General features: G+C 47.7%; 1 protein-coding gene across 5 annotated transcripts in view; it reads left to right on the top strand.

Moving 5' to 3' along the window:
- Nucleotides 1-21,216, top strand: part of LOC123027071 (G protein-coupled receptor kinase 5-like) — a 100,568-nt gene that overhangs the window by 53,417 nt on the left and 25,935 nt on the right. For 2 of the 5 annotated variants that reach the window (XM_044437436.1, XM_044437440.1), the window contains exons 2-7: nucleotides 120-215; nucleotides 5,355-5,467; nucleotides 15,579-15,656; nucleotides 17,779-17,879; nucleotides 18,572-18,664; nucleotides 18,772-18,835. In XM_044437436.1, coding sequence (XP_044293371.1) covers nucleotides 120-215; nucleotides 5,355-5,467; nucleotides 15,579-15,656; nucleotides 17,779-17,879; nucleotides 18,572-18,664; nucleotides 18,772-18,835 — 545 coding nt within the window. Of the gene's footprint in view, nucleotides 1-119; nucleotides 216-5,354; nucleotides 5,468-15,578; nucleotides 15,657-17,778; nucleotides 17,880-18,571; nucleotides 18,665-18,771; nucleotides 18,836-21,216 lie in introns of those variants that run through there. The other 3 variants (XM_044437438.1, XM_044437437.1, XM_044437439.1) reach the window with 3 other exon arrangements.

Here is a 21,216-nt window from a genome sequence, read left to right on the forward strand (position 1 = left end):
GAAATGTAGGTCTGCAGGCCAAATTCATTAAACGTTGTTTTATCATCCCCAAAAGAAATAATCCCTCTGTCTTTTTCTTTCCCCACCATAACCTCATCCTCTCTCTCCATAATTTGCAGGCGGTGGAGGGAAGCGGAAAGGGAGGAGTAAGAAATGGAGAGAGATTCTCAGGTTCCCACACATCAGCCAGTGCGATGAACTTCGGAAGAGCCTGGGTAAGTGGTGAGGTCCAGAGCATCTTGCGTTTTGCTTTCATGGCAGAAAGTATCCCAAGAACTATTCAAATTCACTTCCTAGAGAGGGACACCGTGGGCCTTGCTCCTGATTTTTGGAAGCAAGAGCTTTTGTGGTGGTTGTTCTTGGTACCTCCATGAGCCAGGTGGCTTGAATCACATTGTCCTACTCTTGAGTGTTGTTCGCCCTGAAGACTGCCAGTGCAGGCCCCTCAGTCCAGAATGAAAGTCTTGTAGGGGAGGTGGGTGGGAGTTGAACCCTCTTCAGGCTCCCATGCTGTAGCCTCAGCCCAGACTGGGGCCCCTGCACTGCTAATTTGTGAAAAACAGCTGTGTACTCTGGGAATGAAGTCACATGATAAAAGTCAGCTATAGTTCTGCCTGGATACCCAACTCACTTGGGTGCATTATCAGTGGTGCAGTGGAGCGAAAACAGGCAAATTGAATCTCATAATTAACCAGCGGCTGGTTACTGCTTTGATTTTGCACAGCTAACCCACTTAGCCAGTGTTGTGTGGTGGTTAGACTGTTGCACTGGGACTTGGGAGTTCCAGGTTCTAGTCCCCACTCAGCCATGAAGCTTCCTGGATGACTTTGGGCCAGTGCTAGACTCTCACCTAACCTACCTCGCAGGGTTGTTGTAAGGATAAAATGGAAAGGGGGAGAATCATGTACACTGCCTCAGGCTTCTTGGAGGACAAGGCAGGATGTAAATGGAGCAAATAACAATAAATAAATAAGCACTTGTATGCAGAACTCAAGAAATCGGCCTGCTTGCTTTTCCTTCCTCTTTCCCCCCTTCCCTAGCTGCATTTTGCCATTTCTTGTTTCATGGGGGAAAAAATGGAGCTCTTGAAAGTTTGTGCACAAATTTGTGCATAATTGGTTAGTCCTAATTAAGGTATTGCCTGACCTTGTGTTTTGGAATAGTTTCCTACAAGTCTGTTTGCATTTCCAATTGCATGCCAGAGGTTGCATTTCAGCTGGCTGCGGATCTCTTTCACATTTGTAAGTTCACTTGTGCTTTATGAGTTGAATCTGTACAATCGGATGTTGCATATAATTATGCACTGACTGGCACTGCAGTCATGTTCCATCAACTAATTATGAGGTTTTATTTCTGTCGTGTTTGTATTTTGTATCTGGGCTTCACGAAGGAGGCTGCTAACTTGAGAGCTGTTGCCCAATCTGGCCCTCTGGCCAGCCTGAAATGGTCATGCCTGGCTCCCCTTCATCACCGATTATTTGTGGGTGTTCCTGGCTTTTGTGCAGATCTACCCTTCTCTAAAAGGCTGCAAGGTCTTGCCTTAGGCTTAGCTACTGGCAACAAGGAGTTTAAGCAATGATATGCCGATTTTCTCTTGTACCCATCACTGGAAAATGGTTCTGCAAATGTCTCCAGACATGAATAAAGACACTGGGCTACGAGGCATTTCTCACCCTGGTTTAAGTGGGGCATCAGTTCCTTTGAAAATGAATGTTAGAAAAGTGAAATATAAATATGTATCTTTCCTGGGGGCATCCCTACACGAGCTGAGTTCCTGTACTTCAAAATGTACCACTGTACTACTCTGTATGGTGTAGACCAGGATGAACAAACTTGCAAGCTGACTTGCAGGATCAACTTTTCTGTTTGTTCATTTTTACTGGAATCCTGAAATCTACCAACTGCAAGCAGGCAGGCAGGCAGGCAGGCAGGCAGATGCCAAATCTTAAGGAACCAAGTGCCTCTGAGTGCTTCCTCAGCCTAAGGACAATCTTAAGTGCAGACTAAGTATGGGTTTTCATTGAATTGTGAGCTCTTATTAGGTTTAAACCCTGCACTATGGTTTAACTGTAGATTGCTAACTATGAATAGCCTGAGTTTACAACCAAACAAACCATGGGTACTCTGTGGTTAAAAACTCATAAAACAATAGTCCAGGGTTCGTATGTAGCAGTCCACTATTCAATGACAACCCATATTTCGCCCATGCTCTGGCTTGTCGTTCAGTGTGAACCAGGTTATGGATAGGCTCACTGATCCTCTCACACAGAGGCATATCTTCCCAGTTTCCCCGCAAGCATTCTTTTTTCAGCAACTTAACTTAGTTGAAGTGGGAAACCTTTCTGGTTTTCCACCAAGCTGGAGTCAGAAACCCTTGCTTGGTTTAGTATAGATCACCTTGAGATCCACTAATAGATTCAAATCTATCATTTGGCACCCCTGGTGTAGAGCAGTTCTTAGCCACCGCTTGCATATCGTAGCAAGACGGCCCACCTTGCCCAAGCCCTTGCCCCTGGTTTCATCGGAGGGGATATTAGCGGAGCTACCTCTTCTTCCCATTTCCCCATCATCTGGTCCTCCCCATCAAGACAGTGCAGTGCAGTGCAGTGCAGTGCAGTGCAGTGCAGTGCAGTGGGGCTCATTCCAGATGCTTCGCATCTCCATCCCTCCCTTTCTCAGAGGTACATGGCAAGCAGCTCAAACCATTTGCTCCATGGGCCTTTCAGTGCCTCTGGCTGTCCTCAACGGCTCATGTGTCCCAACGGCTTTTGTGAGACATGTTCCGGGTAAAGTAACAAAAGGAAAAGTCTTCTTCTGCCAAGGCAGGCATGCAGAATATTTCTGTCTGGATAGCTGGCAGAGAAGAAGTTGATCACTGTTCCAGGCCCTCTGGACCCAAACAGGCATTGCTTTAAATCAGTATCTACCAAGTACATCTTTCTGACTCACAGTTTTACTCTAGAGTAGGTGCAGGGTCCCAGTCTGGGCTGGGTCCCTGGCATGCTGGATGCGGGGAAGGGCTTTTAAGATCAGGATCTAGAGTATTATTTGTTTGCTTGTTTATTTACATCTCCATACTGCCTATAGCTAAAGCTCACAACTGGATAGAAAAACAATAAAATGCAGTGATAAAGCAACATTTAAAACATTAAAAATAACTAAAATAGCATTAAAATACAATAAAAAAGACTCAGCCAAGAAGAAGGAGAACAATGCTCCTAGATAAACCCAACAGGTCCCTGGATATTTGAAGGCCTCCACAGAGTGGACCACAGGCCTGCTATGAAGGAAACCTGACAAAGATTAGCTGTCAGATAGGCATAGTAATCTCTGCTTCGACCCTCAGTGCTTGCATGACCCGGCTCTTCTTCCAGGCTTTTGCAAAGCATCAGTGTGTCCTGCCTCTTGTCTGTTGCCCACAACTCAAACCTGCAGTTTTTCCAAGGGGTGCACGCTGAGCTTCAAGATGTGTTTACGTATGAACCAAGAAGGAGCAGAAACGGACGGCTCAGCCAAGAGCTGAGCCAGAGGTTGCTGGCCTGGAATGTGCAGTGCACAGCTGAGCACAGCATGGGACCAGCCTCTGCAGCGCCCAGGGGGAGGCAGCCTTGAGAATGTCCTGCCATGTTGGCTTTGCACATGACGTACAGGCACATTTATGGCAGAGCATCTGCATGTGCATGAGAGAGAGAGAGAGAGAGAGAGCAAGCTTTCTTTTACCTAGTAGTCAGCCTTTTCTTTGCCTTCCCTACCCCCCGGGGACTGTCCACACAGTGATCGGATATGCTGGCTTTGTTCATTTCTTAAAACTCCCGGTAACTCTCATAAGATGTATTTCGAAGTTAGCGGCATCCTGACTGAAGGCAGCCTTAGGGAGCAGATTGTAGGATTTAAATTGTCGCTCAAGAGAGAAGTTGAGGTGCTTACAAGCTTATTTGGACACCTAAAAGCATGCAGATGGCAATTAAGCCTTACAGTTTAAAACTTACATCTATAATTGCACTGCTCCGGAAGCAGTAAAAACATTCTGCAGTAAGAGACTCCCATTAATATATTTTTCTCTTTTATTAGACTCCACCTGAAATTTCTGGAAGTGAATAAGTTTTTTAATGCTTAGCCCTGAAAAAGGGTGGCCCTTTCTGGGAAGGTGACTTCTGCCCAATGCCAGACTCCCTGCCTGCCTGCTGCAATTGTATGGAAGATATGGTGCCTAAAGATAAAGTGCCTATAGATCAGCTCAGACATCACGTCAAATCTTGACATGGCTTGACTTTCAGAGCATGCACAGGCAAACCACAGTTTACAGGTGCTTTCGGTTTTCACTGGCTCAGCACTCCAGTCTCTAAATGTGAAGCCTCATGTGACTAGGATTTGTCATGCCACCAAGTTATAATTAGGGCATACCATGGTTTGCAAGCTGCCCACAAACTTTGGTTAGTCCATTTAGACATCATACAGAAGATGATATACAACTATGGTTTGGGTTGGCATTTAAACTGAGCTTGCCTGTGTGGAAAGTTGTATTTGCTGAAGGCATAGTTTGGCTATGGATTTCTCTCTACTTCCTTTTGGATTGTGATGAATGCAAAAAGCTCATGCAACATCTTACCAACATTTCTTCATCCTTGAATGTCCCTCTTTCACGTCTGTCATCCCAGTAGAAATATAGAAACAGAGCAAGTCAGAAGGGATCTCCCGGGCCATCTAGTCTGACCCCTGGATCTAGCCAGCTCCGCTCACGACATGCCCATCATGTGCATGTCTAGCCTATCCTTGAACTCCCTCACCAATGGGGCCTCAACCACCTCCTGTGGAAGCCCATTCCATACCCTGGGGGTCCTAACTGTCAGGAAGTGCTTCCTGGCATCCAAACTGAACCTTGGCTCCCTGAGCTTGGCTCCGTTGGAGCACATCCAGCCCTCCTCTGCAGGGGAGAACAGGTCTCTACCCATCTCCATGTGACATCCCCTCACATACCTGTATGTTGCCAAGAGATCCCCTCTGAGTCTCCTCTTCTCCAGGCTGAAGAGACCCACTTCCCGCAGTCTTGCCTCACACGGCTTTCCCTGCAAGGGATGTACCAGAGATGCAGGGTGCTTGTTGGTTTGTTCTCCATTTAAACAGCATCCAGAGCTGGCATGCAAAGTGGCACAGTCAAGGAAGACTCTGGCTTAAGTAAGACCCTGGCAGAGTTGAGTAAGACTCTGGTGGATGGCTTCTCTGGAGGATAACGGGAATTACTTCACTTCAGCTCCTGCTGTTACTGCCCAGTTGCATTTGAGGGTCCTCTCGCTGGAGCCCTGTGACTTCTGTCTGTGGAGAAAATAAACCCTGTCCCATCTCCTCATTTTCAGAACGAGATTACAGCAGTTTGTGTGACAAGCAACCCATTGGCCGCCTGCTTTTCCGCCAGTTCTGTGAGACCCGGGTGGAGCTGCTACGGTGCATCCATTTTCTGGACGCTGTGGTAAGGCGAACGGAGCGTCCGGATCAGGCTGGCTCGGCGTGAGCTTTGCTGGCTGCAGCAGGCAATGCGATACCCCAGGGGAAGCTTCTGTTCCAATCTCGGGAAGGTCCTGAAGAAGTGAGGTGGTGGAGAGGGAGGAACCAAGAGTGGGAGAAGAGCACACACTCCGTGTTCAGAAGGTCTCAGCTCGCAGGTTCTCTGGCAGACAAACTGCAATGCAGATCAGAACAGGGAATGCTCGACTGGATGGAAAAATTGTCTGGCTTCTTGAATAGCAGACAGACATAAACTCAGCACATGCTATCTGGACAGAGCATGGGACTGGGATTGACTGGGATTGGCCAACAGGAGAACCCACACTCGGGTTGCTGTGGAACCATGCAGTTAAAAAATTCTTTGAACCAGCTGCAAGAACAAACCATAGTGAACCATTCGCAGTTCACAGCCTAGCAACAAACTGTGGGTTCTTTCATGGATTGTTTGTGGCTAACAAGCCATGACCTGTTAGAATAGCTGGTTCAGACAGCTTCAACAAAAGCCCATGCACCACCTTTGAGGGTGGGTTATGTTGCCTGAACAGAGTCATATGGGTGACAGGTGTCTCCAAACTTTTGGGGTCACTGGTCACATTTAGAATTTTGAGTGACTGTCATGGGAGCTTTCACAAAATGGCTGTAATGAAGATACTTTATCCAATCATAAAATGGCTATCATACTGGGCCTGACTGGTCTCCAGACATTCATTTCCCAGAGGCCAAACCAGTAAGACTAAAAAACCCCCACTTCCCCAAGACCTCCAGTGCAAGGTAGAGGAAAGGGTCCAACTTGCAAAACAGAAAACAGTTCTTTTGAACTCAAGATGGTGTTACAGGGCAATGCTTCACTTTGCAGCAAGGTAGGCTCCCAGTTAAAACAAAATAAAAATAAAGCAATAAATAAACTTTCAGAGGAAAAAGGAGTCTAGTTGGCCCCAAGGGGAATCTTCATGGGCCCATGGTTAGGACAAGAAGGATTTGCCTATTTATAATGTCTGTACCTTTTCATATAATGAAATCTCCAACTGGTTCACACTAAAATGCATATATCATACGATATAAAGCAATGAACCATGGAAAACATTGCAGCAAAGTCATAAATGAAATGGAGTGGGTCATAGTCCCTTAGTCCCTTCCAAGCTAGGGGAGGCCTGCGGAAACAAATGCATACTCCAGAGGCGTTAGGCACATGCCACAATTTCTGCCTCTCGAACCACATGTGAAGGCATGTTCGGGAAGGTGGGTGCCCCTTCTTTGCCGTGGACTCTGCCCATCACACAAGTGGGCTTTGCCACGCAGTGTGGGGCCCAGACCAGAGGGAAACTTCCATGGCTGAGCATCGCAATTTGGTGATACTCTCTTTGTCACAGAAGAAAAGCATTCAGATTTCCATGGAGCAACTTGGGGCTCTCCTGCTTGTATGCAAAGGAAGGCAGTTCTCTGGAACGCTGCCAATGTTCCTCTTTTCTGCCCTCGCTTGAATCCATGTATTGCCTTTTTTTACACGGCCACTTTCTCTTTTATTCTCCCAGCTCTCTCCCTACAACTGTTTCGCTGCTGCCTTCCTGATTTGCTGACATGGGGAAGGCAAACTTTTTGTTTTTATTTTTTTAAAGCAAGAGAAAAAACAAATTCCTGAAGAGCGACCTTTCCGTTGGGAGAGGAGAGAGTGTTTCTCAGCCCATTCCATCCAGATGACGTGTAATTTAAAAGTCAGCCCTTCATCTGAAATAATATCCTAGTGTTTTCTTGTGCTTCAGCCCCCTGCCTTCCGACCCCCACCCCTCCTTTCCTTTCGAAAGTTTGCTGATTCTGGAAGCCTCTTACATCCAGCAGAACAAACCATTGCTCCGGGTCATGTCAACTTGTTTTAATCTTAAAGGAAATTCTTTTTCTTCCTTTCTTTCTTCTTGGGAGCTAGCACAAAAGTTTACTGATCTGAAATCTCCTTGCTCTTCCTCTGCACTTCTGCAATGCCAGGAAGCACTTTGAGATGCTGTTTAAGTGGGAACATGAGCCTCATAAAATGATCTATGTTTCCCATTACCAAACTGTTCATGCAATCAAACCTCTCTCTGAACTGGAGGGATCTTGTTAAACCCGCTTAAATTTGTGTCGGCCTGGATAGGGAGGAGCCCCTGGGCCTACCAGCCAGTTTTAAACAGTGTACCAAAAAAATTAGTCTTTTTCCCCTTTGGGTTTGCATAAGCTTGTTGAATGTGAGTGACAGGAATGCCAATCTGGTCAGATGGCTGCTAAATGGGAAACAAATGTTCGGAAAGTGATCCTTTCTTTGCAGGCCTGCAACGGGCGGAAACTCAGTGGGCTTAAAACTGCAGTTCTGTGAAACTCCATGCACACAGCCAGCTCTACTGAGAACTGAGGGAACTAGGAGGTGCTGCGTTTTGGGGTGCTCGCAGGCTGAGGTCTCCTAGTGCTACTGATGCAAAGGCATGGTGTGGGTTTCCCTTTCTCTTTCTAGATGGATTTTTCAGAGACAGGAAAGAGACCTGAGCAGTGGTGAGGAAACTTGGGACCGTTAGCAGGAGGTGTGTCACACTTTTAGAGGACCTCCTCCATCCCACCTCTCTTGGATGAGGCCGTTTGATGTGTGGGAGTACCCTTTGTCCAATGGCTTTGAAGGCTTGGTTTCCTCAAGGTTTGGAGGCTTGTCTTTTCTCCTGTCTCTGACTTATCAGAATCCACAGTTTCAGGAAGCCTGTTCCCCCACCCTCCTGAGGTTCTGGGGTTGTCTCAGAGAATGCCTTCGCACCAAGGTACCCGGAGGAAGGCTTTCTCTGTGATGGCGCCCTGCCTATGGAATGTGCTCCCCAGAGAGGCCTGCCTGGCACCGTCGTTATTTGTTTTTCGGCACCAGGCTAAGACCTTTTTATTTCAACAATGTTTTAACAACTTTTAATATCAGCTTATAGGTTTTAATTTGCAACCAGGGTGGATCTGGATTTTATGTGTATGATGTTTTATTTTATTTTTTGTAAGCCGTCCCGAGGCTATGTATGCGATGGGACGGCATACAACACTCTAAACAAACAAATAAATAAATAAGGTAGCCATGTTGCATCCCATCTCTCTCTCCCTATCGCTTTACTAGCACAAGGTCCCAACTTTAGTCAATAGAGTCTGGGAATGGAATAGCTCTTAGCAGAGCCTTCAAACTTTAAACGCTCCAAGTTGGACACGCTGTACCCACCCTTTGAGCACGGTCACATGCTTTGGAGCTGTCCATTGAGAGAGGATTCTGCCCACTCCATTTCCCTGGAGGGTGGGCAAGAGGGGAGCCATATAATTCTGCCCTGACTTCTTCCTGGTGCAATAGCTTTCTGTAGGGAGGGGTTTTCTTTATTTTGTACACATCAGCATTCAGGTGAACCCCCAAAGGAATAGTGGCCAGATCTGACTTCCCCTCTGCTAAGAGCTTCTGATTCAGACTGAGCCAAGGGCACCTACCTGTACATGTTTCAAAGCCATATATAGAAGAATGCACCACATATGTAACATGAGATGTAATGTAGCCCTGAAAGGGCACCTGCTCTGATAAAATGGCGGGCAACTTTTCAATCATAGTCTTTTAAATCCATTCTTCTAACTAACCAATTAGTCAATTCAGCTTTGCAGTGCTAGACAGAATAGGGCTTCTGCAAATTAAAAGACAAAACAAAACCAAAAAGAAGGCACTTTCAAGAAAACATCCATGCTACACATATGTGTTTACAGAGATTGCCAGGCAAAAAGCCTGTGGGGCAGGAGCTGTTGTGGGGTTTGGGGAGGGCCAAGACAGGACGTACTCTCGACCCCCTGATCCCTTCAGGAGCTGTGGTTGTAACTTCCAGCTTCAGTCTGATGCCTGACCCCATGTGCTTCTTTTAATCTGCGATATACTGGGATTTGGGGAAAATAAAACTGGAACAGAGCTTCAAGCAGCAGAGACCTCCCAGAGACTTCACCAATGATACGGGTTTGGTCTTTATTGTGCCATGTTGTGGCGCTGCTGTTCTGCAAGCCCCTCTCCATGATGCTCTGTCACCCCCACCTCTTTCAGTGCACTTCTCAACTTTTGCAAGGAGCCTGTGATTCCTGCCGTTATGCTATGCTTGTCTCTCTGTTCTTTAATGGGTTTGACTTCCTCCATTTCCAGTTTCTTAGCCTTATGTTGCTTCCGCCTTCCCTCCTTCCTTCCTTCCTTCCTTCCTTCCTTCCTTCCTTCCTTCCTTCCTTCCGTCCTGTGCAGCTGTACTTTCAATCTGGTGGGCTATTTTCGGCCTCGGAGTAGAAAAGCCAGATAAAAATAATAAATGCCATTTAATCTACAAGACGTTACTCTAAGCTCACCTGGCTTGCCCATCCATTCTGCTGCTGCAGACCTAATCTGTCAGCAGGATGTCTGACCTGCAGCTGTATCTGTGTGCACATGTTCCCAAACTTGCCTGCTTACCTCTTACAGATCTGTGGCCGCCCTTGCGAATAATTACCCAGCTCTGATCCCACCAACCTTGTGGTCAGGAGTTGCTGGATCGGTAACACTCCAGCTTTGGATGCTTTCATTCTTCTTTTGGCCACCCCAGACACTCCCTGTCTCACCCCTCTTCTGTTTACCTAGCTGCGGGTGGCCTCATGTTGCAACTTCATGGGGAGCCCCCTGCAGTTCGGGGTCCAGAACAGAGAGCTTCCATCCATCCCCTTGGGAGATGCTGCGCATTCTTTCCCATTCATTTCTCATGGCAGTGGCCCAGCGGCTTTTTCATTAAGGAAAACACAGATGTCACTTGAGTCTGGAAAATGGCAATGACCCCTGAGCCATTCTGGCTATGTTGAACCCACCAGTTTCCTATTTTGGATCTTCCTGTTTTTAAGAAGAGAGAGGGCTGTGGCTTCTTTTAAAAGCCTGTGCTCATGCACACACTCACACTCACACAACGCACACACACCTGCTTCATTTTCTGATTGCCTATTTATTCAGCTCCAGCTACCCTCCCTTGGCTGAAGTGCCACCAGCCGGCTTTGTATCCGACTTTGCTGGACTCCTGTCTTGGTTTTGTCCAATGCATGCCAGGCCAGTTAACCCTTCACCTGCTTCGTAGTCTAGCCACAGGCTGGCAATGGGGGCAGGATAGCGTCCTTTTCTTGTTTCTCTCCCGTCTCCTAGCACCAGGCCATGTTCCAAAACATTCAAGAGGGAACCCACAGGCCAGATTTTTATAGCAGCAGTGTGTTCCTCTCCCCAGCCATACACAAGCAGTGTGTGTCCCATGGAAAACAGCCAGGGAGGTGGAGATCAGAGAGGCCAAATGATGTGCATGCAGGCAATGGGGGTCTCATGCAATGCACAAACTCAGAAGTTAGCTTTGTTCACTGGACAAAGCACTTTGACTAGCCAGGTGTTGGAGGGCCCTGACCTGGGCCCTTTGGCTACTGAGCTCTTCCCCCATTGGATGCCTCTCTTCCACACCGTCGGGCTTACCTGGCAGTGCTCCTGCTGTGTGTGGAAGCGAAACCTTCTTTGTTTGTGTGGTGCCACTTATGTACAGCAGCCTTCCCCATCATGGGGACCTCCAGATAGAGGATACTATAGTGCCTGTCGTCCTCAGCCGGTATGACCAAATGCTCTATTGGCTGTGGATAATGGAAGTTGCAGTTACATCTGGAAGGCATCAGGTTGGAGGAGGCTGGTGTACATCATGCTATACAGAATAATATAAAGGACAACAGAAACCAAACATACAAGGGTCTTTGCCCAAAGTGAATACAGTCTAAATTTGAATCCCATACTAGCCTGGCCGGTTCTTAAAATAAATGGTGGATGACCTGTTATCAGTTGCGTCACTCATGAGATTGCACCAGCAAGTACAGGAGACAGAGCTTTTTTCGTGGTGGCACCAAAACTCCCCAGCGGAGATGATCAATCATGGCCCCACTGTATGTGTTTTCAGATGATTTCTAGAGGACTTTTCATTTCAAACCATTTTAAAGTCGGACAAGTGGGGCTGTGCAGCGAAACGTTGCAGTGCGGAGTGTTTCCATGCAGAGTTCCGGCCATTAGATTCCCTCTCTCACACAACCCACTAGTTTTCCTGGTGTTTCAACATCCTATGCCCACTCGGAATTTTCTGTCCCCAAATCCCTAGTGTAAGAAATTTGATTCAAGAGGGATTTGAAAGGCAGGGACGCATGCAGGAGTGCTTGACTGGACCTCTGGGTTGAAGAAGTATCACTAGAAACATAGAAACAGAGCGAGTCAGAAGGGGCCTCCCGGGCCATCTAGTCTGACCTCTGGCACCAGCCGGCTCTGCTCATGACATGCCCACCATGTGCACGTCCAGCCTATCCTTGAACACGCGCACTGATAGGGCCTCAACAACCTCTCATGGAAGCCCATTCCACACCCTCGAGGTCCTAACTGTCAGGAAGTGCTTCCTGGCATCCAAATGGAACCTTGGCTCCCTGAGCTTTGCTCTGTTGGAGCGTGTCCTGCCTTCCTCTGCAGGGGAGGAACAGGTCTCTACCCATCTCCATGTGACATCCCCTCACATACCTGTATGTCACCAACATATCCCCTTGGAGTCTCCTCTTCTCCAGGCTGAAGAGACCCAGTTCCTTCAGTCTTGCCTCACACGGCATCCCCTACAAACCGGCCACCAACCTTGTGGCCCTACGCTGCACTGACTCTAACCTGGCTATATCCTTTCTGTAATGAGGGACCCAAAACTGAGCACAATACCCCAGTTGCGGGCGCACCAGAGTCATATAGAGTGGTAATAATACCTCTCCCGATCTAGAAGCCACATTTCTGGCTATGCAACCAAGGGTGGCGTTCGCCCTCTTGACCACTGCATCACACTGCTGACTCATGTTTAGCCTGCAGTCAACCAGCACCCCGAGGTCCCTTTCACAAGTGCTGCTCTCCAGCCACTTATCACCTAACCTGTACTTATGACACCTATTCCTATGCCCCAAGTGCAAGACCTTGCACTTATCCACACTGAATGCCATCCTGTTGTCTCCTGCCCACTTCCATAGTCTGTCCAGGTCCTTTTGGATCTGGAGTACCTGCTCTTCAGTTGTGGCCACTGCTCCAGTTTTAGTGTCGTCTGCGAATTAGATCAGCGGACTGTTCACCCCTTCTTCCATGTCGTTAATGAAAAGATTAAACAGGATCGGCCCCAGGACAGAGCCCTGGGGGACCCCGCTTGTCACTGGCCACCATCCTGATGATTCCCCGCTAATGGTTACCTTCTGCTTTTGGTCAGTCAGCCATGCCCTAATCCACCGGACAGTGCTTTGGTGTATCCCAAAACTCCTCAGTTTCTCCACCAGGATATCATGGGGCACTTTGTCAAAGGCCTTGCTGAAATCCAGGTATACCACATCCACTGCATCCCCTCCGTCTAGCCATCTCAGAACCTTGTCATAGAATTCCACAGGGAAGATAAGGGCCAGCGTCATTTAAGAGAGCAGGAGAACTTTAGAAGTCAAGCGGGTTGATCGCTCAGGAATGTGAGAGTGCTCGAGGAGAATGGAGGTAGACGACAGACCTTTAGATGGGCCAGAAGGAAATCACTGCTTCTTCTAACATGGGCATTTTTAGGAGAGGGCAGGGATCAAAAGCCAGATTGTGGGGGATGCTCTTCTACTCTCTTGCATCATCAGCATGATGGGGAGCTCCCTTGCCAGTTACCCTGGAAGGTTGCTGCACAGGGGTACAAACTGCCTGATTGGGTAAGCCCACTGTCTGGTGTGATTCCCTGCAACACGCAGTTCTGTTACTTTTTCCCTCCACTGAACCAGGTGCATCAAAGGGTCCATTGACCTGGCCCGGGTCCATTGGCCACCAGGTGGAACGTTCCCCTAGCCTTGCAACCCAGCATCAGTCGCATCCTAGTTAACTCCATGTGTGAATACATAGAAATCTGCTCTAAACTGAGCTGGATAAATAAAATACTCCTCCTCCTCCTTGAAAAACAAACAAAAATAAAATAAATACTCTATCGAGTATTGCCTGCATCGACTAGCAGTGGCTCTCTAGGATTCTGGCTGATGCTTTCCTGGAAATTCTGGGGACTGAGTCAGGGGCCTTCTACCCGCAAAGGCTGTGCTTTCCCACGGAGGGAGGGCCCGGGCCCGGGGCTTGCTGCAGCAGCCCTGGCCTAGCTGGCCCTGTGTTGCTGTCGGAAGAGCAAGGGAGGGACAGTGCATATCGGAGTTACTAGGCAGCCTCAAGGAGGCTTTCTGAGGACCCCTCTGGAGCAGCTGGGAACCAGCAGTCCCATCATAACTGCCATGTGGGTGCCTCCTTCCCCCTCCAAAGCAATGGCAAGGGGGTCGCTGGTGGAATGCAACATCTGCATATGGGCGGTCCTAGACTGAGTCACAGAAAAGCAGAGTTGGAAGGAGCCAGGAGGCCATCAGGTCCAACCGCCACTGTAATGCAGGACTCCAAGTAAAAGTCCCAGGTAGCTGCCCAATTGCCTCTTGAATCCCTCTAGCATGGGAGAGCCCACAACCTCCCTTGGGAATCGGTTCCACTGTTGTACTGCTCTCACAGTCAGCGCATTTTTCCTGATATCTAGCTGGAATCTGGCTTCCCAGAACTTGAGCCCATCATTCCATGTCCTGCACTCTGGGAAGATCGAGAAGAGATCCTGGCCTTCCTCTGTGTGGCAGCCTTTCGAGTACTTGTGAAGTGCTATTATATCTTCACGCAGTCTTCTCCTCTCAAGACTAAACATGCCCAGTTTTTGCCCTGTCTCCTCACAGGGCTTTGTTCCCAGTCCCTGGGCCATCCTTATTGCCCTCCTCTGAACCCTTTCCAGCTTGTCTGCATCTTTCTTCCACTGTGGTGATCAGAAATGGACACAGGACTCCAGAGGAGGTCTGACCAGTGCTGAGTAAACGGAAACTGTTCCTTCATGTGATGCTTCTATAAATGCAGCCTGAAATATAATTCGCTCTTTTTGCAGCTACACTGCATTGCTGGCTCATATTTAGCTTGTGATCTACAATCATCCCAAGATTTTTCTCGCTTACAGTACTGTTCAGCCCATTATTCCCCGTCTTGTAGCAATGCATTTGGTTTCTTTTTCCTAGGTGCAGGACTTGGCATTTGTCCCTACTGAATTTCATTCTGTTGTTTTCAGTCCACTCCAAACCTATCACCTTGAATCTTCTTCCTGTCTTCCAGGGCATTAGCTGTACCACCCAGTTTTGTGTCATTTGCAGATTTGATCATCGTTCCTGGCACTTCCACATTCAAGTAATTAATGCAAATGTTGAAGAGCACTGGGCCCAGGACTGAACCCTGCAGTATCCCAATTGTTACTCTTCCCAGTTAGAGAAGGTGCCGTTGATGGGAGCCCTTTGAGTCTGAATGAGCCAGCTTTGGATCCACCTGTCCATTGCTCCATCCAGCCCACTTTTAGCTGATCAGGAGATCACAGAGCACTTTGTCAAGCGCTTTGCTGAAGTCAAGAGAGATGATGTCCACAGCATCCCCACAGTCCATCAGGGAGGTTTCCCAATCAAAAATCAAAACCTGGCAGGATTTAGTCTTGAGAAATCCATGTTGGCGTGTAGTATTTATTGCATTGTTTTCAAGGTGTTGCCTCTGATAACTGTGGGGATAAGCAAAAGGAGAATGTGGCACGGCACTGAGTGGCTTGCATGAAGTTTCCTTATGCCAGATCAGGATATTTTTCCATCTAAAAATCTTCGTATTGACTGGTAGAGTCTCTTTAAACAGAGGCCTTGTTACCTGATTCTTCAATACAAAACAAAACATAGAGATGCCAGAGACTGAACCTGGGACCTTTTGCATATGAAACATGCTCTCCTCCGTTTTTTGTGGCCCCCACATGTGGAAAAGAGGCCTGTAGGAGATGAGGAGAGATTTGGGATGTAGAAATGCAAAGACCTACAACTAAGACAGAGCATGACAGCCGTCCAGACATTGGGCAGGTACTGTCCAGTGTATCTTCAGAATCACAATCCAAGCTCTGTGGAGTCGTGTCCTTTACAGGCTGAGCTAGTCAGTCTGTTATGATTATTTTCTCTTCTCTCCCAAGGCAGAGTATGAGCTTTCCCCAGATGAGAAGCGCAAGGGAATGGGAGAAGAGATCATCCGTCAGTTCTTCAACAGTGAGGTACAAATTTGGCTATGTGGTATGTGAGTGTGTATTCAGGTTGAGGTGGAAGGAGTGACAGAGCCTACATTAAAGACCCGGTAACAACAATGGTTGAGATTTATATAGCACACTTCCAATGTTCAATTTTTTTTACATATATTGAGCTGATAGTCTTGCAGTTTGAGAATAACCCCATGAACCTTTACTTCTTCTTCCTCTTCCTCTGGTGCAGTCACTTCTGTTTATGATTAGCCACAGTTTCCTGTCTCATCCAAACCTGGATAAACTGTGGTCAATCTTAATTATGGGTCATCCAAACTAGCCAAATCCATATGAAAGCTGGCTTGTTTAACTAACCATATTTAAGATTAACTATGCTTGAAGGTAGGCATAGGGGGCTGTGGGTTCATTTTGGACATTAGATAAACTGTTGTGGACACTAGCACGAAATGGCTCTGGCAAAGGATCAGTAGCCTTCCCCGTGGCTGAGTTCCTTTTAACTTCAGCACCAATAGAAAATTATTTTGCCGTGATCCTTACAAATGGTAAGAATGTGTAAATTAAGCAAATTAATTGAAGGGCACCTGAGTGGGCACCTAAAGGGTGCCTGTGGTGCGCTTGCACCCGTGACATGATGTTGTCCAATCCTGGTTGAGGGATAAGACGCCCTGTGGTTAATCCAGAATGGAAGTAGAAGGGGAATGTGTGAACTGGAGGGCAAGTGCGGCATCTCCCCCTTCTGCTTCTGCTTGCATTTGCGCATTCGTGCAACCCTGAACCACTTTTCCACCTCTCATCCGAACGTGGCCAGCAAACCCATGGCCCGAGCAGGGCTCGAATCCAGGCCTGCCCAGTGGAAGCTCCACAGCCTGGCCCCCGTAGGCACCCTGCAGGCCACACTGGTTAGAGCTGGACTCACGGCACCTGTGTCCATGCTGTCTGAGTGGAGCCACGGCTGCTGCGTCCCCTGGGCAGAGACCGTGCTGGGGTGCTCACGGTGAGGAGCCTGCCAGTTCCACACTCCTCAGCAGGGCTTGCCTCTCGGCGCCGGGGAGGGAGCAGCCCTGAGCCGATGTCCTCCGACCTACTCCCCCCAGCCTTCAAGCCATACCGACTCATTGCAGAACCCTGCCTCCCAGCGATTGAATGTGGTACTTCAGGCGTCAACACCTTCAAAGTCATAATTGCATTTTAACGCCCAAGTAACTCTGAGCTGCACTCCCATTCCGCCCCCTTAGGATGTGTGTCACTTCTTGGTCCTGGAACTGTGGAACTGACAGACCAGTACATCCTCTTTTATGATGAAAAGGATGCTGCGGTGATAGGAAATGTTGTAGTAATTACAGCATACCTGGATTCTTGTTTGTTTACATAGTCCTTGAGGGGGCTGCATCCTTTACATCAGCCCTCCCCTACCTGGTGGCCTTCAGAGACGTTTGGACCTCATCTCCCAGAATTCCTATCCAACAGGGCTGTTGGCTGGGATTTCTGGGTGTTGCGGTCCAAGTGTGACTGGAAGGCACAAGGCCGGGGAAGGCTGCTGTGCATCATCTAGTTCAGTCTTGTAATTAAGCACTTGCCTGCTCGTCAAAGGTGAGAAGGAATTTCATGCAGGCAAGGAAGTGGATGAGAGGGCTGGCAGAGGAAGAACGAAAGGTTCCATCCTTGGTTCATGTAGTCTGGGTTACTTTGCCTTCCCACTTCTGCTGGCCCGAATCAGGCTAGTGAAGGACCACCGCTCCCCTTTGATCCTACCCATAATCTTTATCAGAAGCCCCATCGCTTGTCCTGCCATTGAACAAGATGAGATTGGCAGGTACCTCAAAGGGCCTTTTCCATAGCAACACCTCAGCTGCAGACCTTCCCCAGGGAGGCCAGGGTAGCTCCATTGTTAAACAGGCAGCAAAACCAGCTTTGATTCACCAGGGCCTGACTTTTAAAACTGTATTTGAGGCTGCAGATCCATATGGATGCTTCCTGGTTTGGCCCAAAGAAGCTGAGCCAGAGGACAATATGGAATATGAGAGATGTGAGCACCTTAATGTGGAGTATGGAATGGAATCTTGTGCTCCAGATGGCACAGCTGCATGGGTTAGGCTGTCACTCATGGCTTGACGTGTGTGTGTTTGCTTTGGTCTAGTCCCTGGGCTACATGGCAGAGATCGGCCAGCCGCTTATGAGCCAGTGCACAGAAGACCTGCAGAGAAGTCCTTGTAAAGACCTCTTCAGCAGCTGTGTGCAGTGAGTGCTGGGCCCCTCTGGAGCTGTCGGGCACGAAGAAGCTGGTGGATTTTGCTCCCTAACCTTGCAGCCCTGTGTATTTGTATATGCCCCCAAACACTGCAATAAGCCATAATTTATCAAGACAGGAATAAGGCTAGCCCTCCCCTGTGTTCACATGCTTCCTCTCTCCTTCTCAGTGCAGCCGTGGGGAGACTGGAAGCCACAATTTATTTATGCATCAAACCCTGTACTATGGTTAATCTTAATCAAGGTCTGTTTGAACAAGCCAGTTTTATAAACCACATTTTAAAGTGTGTTTCAAGCAAACCATAGTTAAGAGGTTTTATGATATTTTGATATTAACTATCATTTGTTGGGGTCAGTTGACTTGGCAAGGTTATGGTTAATAAAATACAGGAACATACACTGTCAAATTCCTTGAACTGTACCAAATGACAGATGGGGAGAAACACTTTTTAATAAATATGTTTAAGATTGCAACCCATGTCTTATAAGAAGGCCAGGGCTGGCAGGGATGCAGCTGAATTTCCTTCCAGTTAATTTGAAGTTGTGCAGAAGGCCCTCTTCAGCCTAAGAAAACTCCACCAAACAGACGTCCACATGGGTAGCTCTGGTAGTTGCAATTCCATATCAGAAGCCTAAATCATGGGAAGGGGCAGCCCTCACCTGGATCCCAATCTCTTCCATAGGCGTCTGCATGAGTACCTGAGCGGGACCCCTTTCACCAACTATCAGGACAGCATGTATTTTGACAGATTCCTCCAGTGGAAATACCTGGAGAGGTAAGGTGATGCCTACCTGGCTGCAATGCATCTCCCTGGTGCTTTTCCTGGCCTGGGGCTCAGTGGAATGGGCTTTAAGGAGGGCTTGTGCTGTCTTCTTGTTCCAGACAATCAGTGACCAAAGACACCTTCAGGCAATACCGGATCCTTGGCAAGGGAGGCTTCGGGGAGGTAAGAAAGCCTTGGCTTGTGGATTAGAAACTCGAGGCTTCATGTGCATAGAAATAATTCATTTCACCTTGATTTGTAATGCTGATCTTGTTATCCCCTTTCAAATGGTCCATCACTAGAGTAGTTAGAAGGTATGATCCTGGAAGGTCTTCCCTGTGATGGTGCAGTCCAGTTTGTTGCTCCTTATCCCTTCTTTGGTTGTAAAAGTTTTAATTGAGAATGCTTATCTTCAGATTTTTAAAATTCTTTTTAAGGGAGACCTTTATAAGTTTATCCTCCACTTTAAACTTTTTTAACTGTGGATGTTTTGTACCTTACATTTGTTCTGATGCAAACTGCTTTGAGAAGACTTTTGTAGATATCAGCTGCCTATAAATTGGGTAACTAAATAAGAAATAATTATAGCTTGTGGGTACAGCACACATTTTTCTCCGTGCCATGGAAGAGCATAGATGAGCCGCTCCTTGGCATGGAAGCCACTTGGGTCTTCTGTGACAAATGTTGGTCTCTGAGCACCCTCAAACTTTGTTCCTGGTCCTGCAGGGGTTGGCAAACTGGAGCCCTCCCCATGGTCAGGACTACAACTCACATGAGCCCCAACCAGCATGGTCATTTATCAAAGGGAGACTGCAGCCAAGAAATTCAAAGGAGGTTGAGACTTGGAAGGGAAGCAATGAAGGAACTAGAAAAGATCGTCAAGTGGAGACCATGGCCAAGATCATCCAGATTATTGTATTCCTAATCACAGTGTATGGATGAGAAAGCTGGTCAGTGAAGAAAGCTGCTAGGAAGAAAACTGATGTGTATGAAACATGGTGCTGGAAGAGAGTTTTGCAAACACCCAGGACAAACAGAAATATTTGATCTAGACTGGGTCCTGGATCAAATCAAGCCAAAGCAAATCATGATAAGTCACACTCAAGGACTGAGTGTGGATTGTTGTTAAATCATAGGCAGTTGTTGAAATGTGAGTTATCATGTTGTGTGAACCCAGCCACACAAACAAACAAGGGTTTGTTAACCATGAATGACCCATAGTTCACAACCCAATGACACACTATTGGTTTGTTAGTATGTTTGGGCACAGGCACATGCTGACTCATATTTCAAGGACAACCCTCACTCAGCCCTTGAGTGTGGGCTATTGTATTACCAACAACTTGATAACCTCTATTCAAGGGTTGAGCATGGATTATTGTTGAAACATGGCTTATCATGTTAACTGAACCCAGCTATGCTAACAAACCATGGCATAACCACAAGCGACCCATAAAGAGAATTCATGGTTTGGTAAGAAACTGTGGGTTGTTCACAGTTAACAAACTACTGCTTGTTAGCGAGGCTGGTTGAGACAGCATGATAACCCATGTTCACACAGCATGATAACCCAGGGTTGCCGAGGTGTCAAGGCTCTTGGACCTGTCAAGGCTCACTCGACTAGAGCCACCTCCACCTCCACCGCACTCTATGCTGAAGTGTCCTTGATTGACCTCTGTAGGACGGCCACGTGGTCTAATCCGTTGACCTTCATTAAGCACTACTGCCTCGATGTCAGGTCAAGAGAGAATTGCGCCTTTGGCAGATCCATCCTCTCTGCTTTGCTGCACCGAGTGACACTACCCTCCACCCAATGTGTGATGCACAGAGAGCACAAGGAATAAAGACAGGTATCCTTACCTGTAATGGTTGTTCTTCGAGTGGTCGTCTGTGTATTTACACATAGCCACCCACCATCCCCTCTGGTGTCTCTCTTGGACACATGGGTTGTTCTGCGCCATTCACGCAGTAATGACGGTGGTCTCAGGTTTGAACCAAGGTCTCAGCTGGAGCTCTGCCCTCACACTAGCTGTGTACAGGGGCCAGGCTCCTGCCGAAGACTAATTAGTCAGCTTTGGAATCTTCCTGAAAAACCGCTCCACACATGCGCGAAGAGTCCATATGTGTGAATACACAGATGACCATTCGAACAACGACAGTTACAGGTAAGGAAACCTGTCTTTTTGGCCCTCAGCAATTCCAAGTAGATTCTGAAAAGCACGGGAGACAAGATGGAATCCCACGGCATCCTGCAGAATGCATGCATAACACAGGGCTGAACAGTAGTCTCCCAGGGCCAGCTTCTGGAATCAGCTTTTCAGTTGGAATGAAGCACAGAGCTCATACATCCTTCCCAACCCAGAGAGCTATCCAGAAGGCCATTGATGAGACCAGAAGCCACTAAGATATTCAGGAGACTCCCTTCCCCTTGACCTTCCCTAGCATAGGTCATTCATCCCAGGCCTAAAGCCAGATTGGAATGGACGGAGATCAGCTTTCACCAACCTAATGTCCTCCAGATGTTTGGGCTTCAGCTCTCATCAGCTCCAGGAAGCATGGCTAAT

Source organism: Varanus komodoensis, unplaced genomic scaffold, assembly GCF_004798865.1.
Source record: "Varanus komodoensis strain SLA01 unplaced genomic scaffold, ASM479886v1 scaffold30, whole genome shotgun sequence".
NCBI classification, from domain to species: domain Eukaryota; kingdom Metazoa; phylum Chordata; class Lepidosauria; order Squamata; family Varanidae; genus Varanus; species Varanus komodoensis.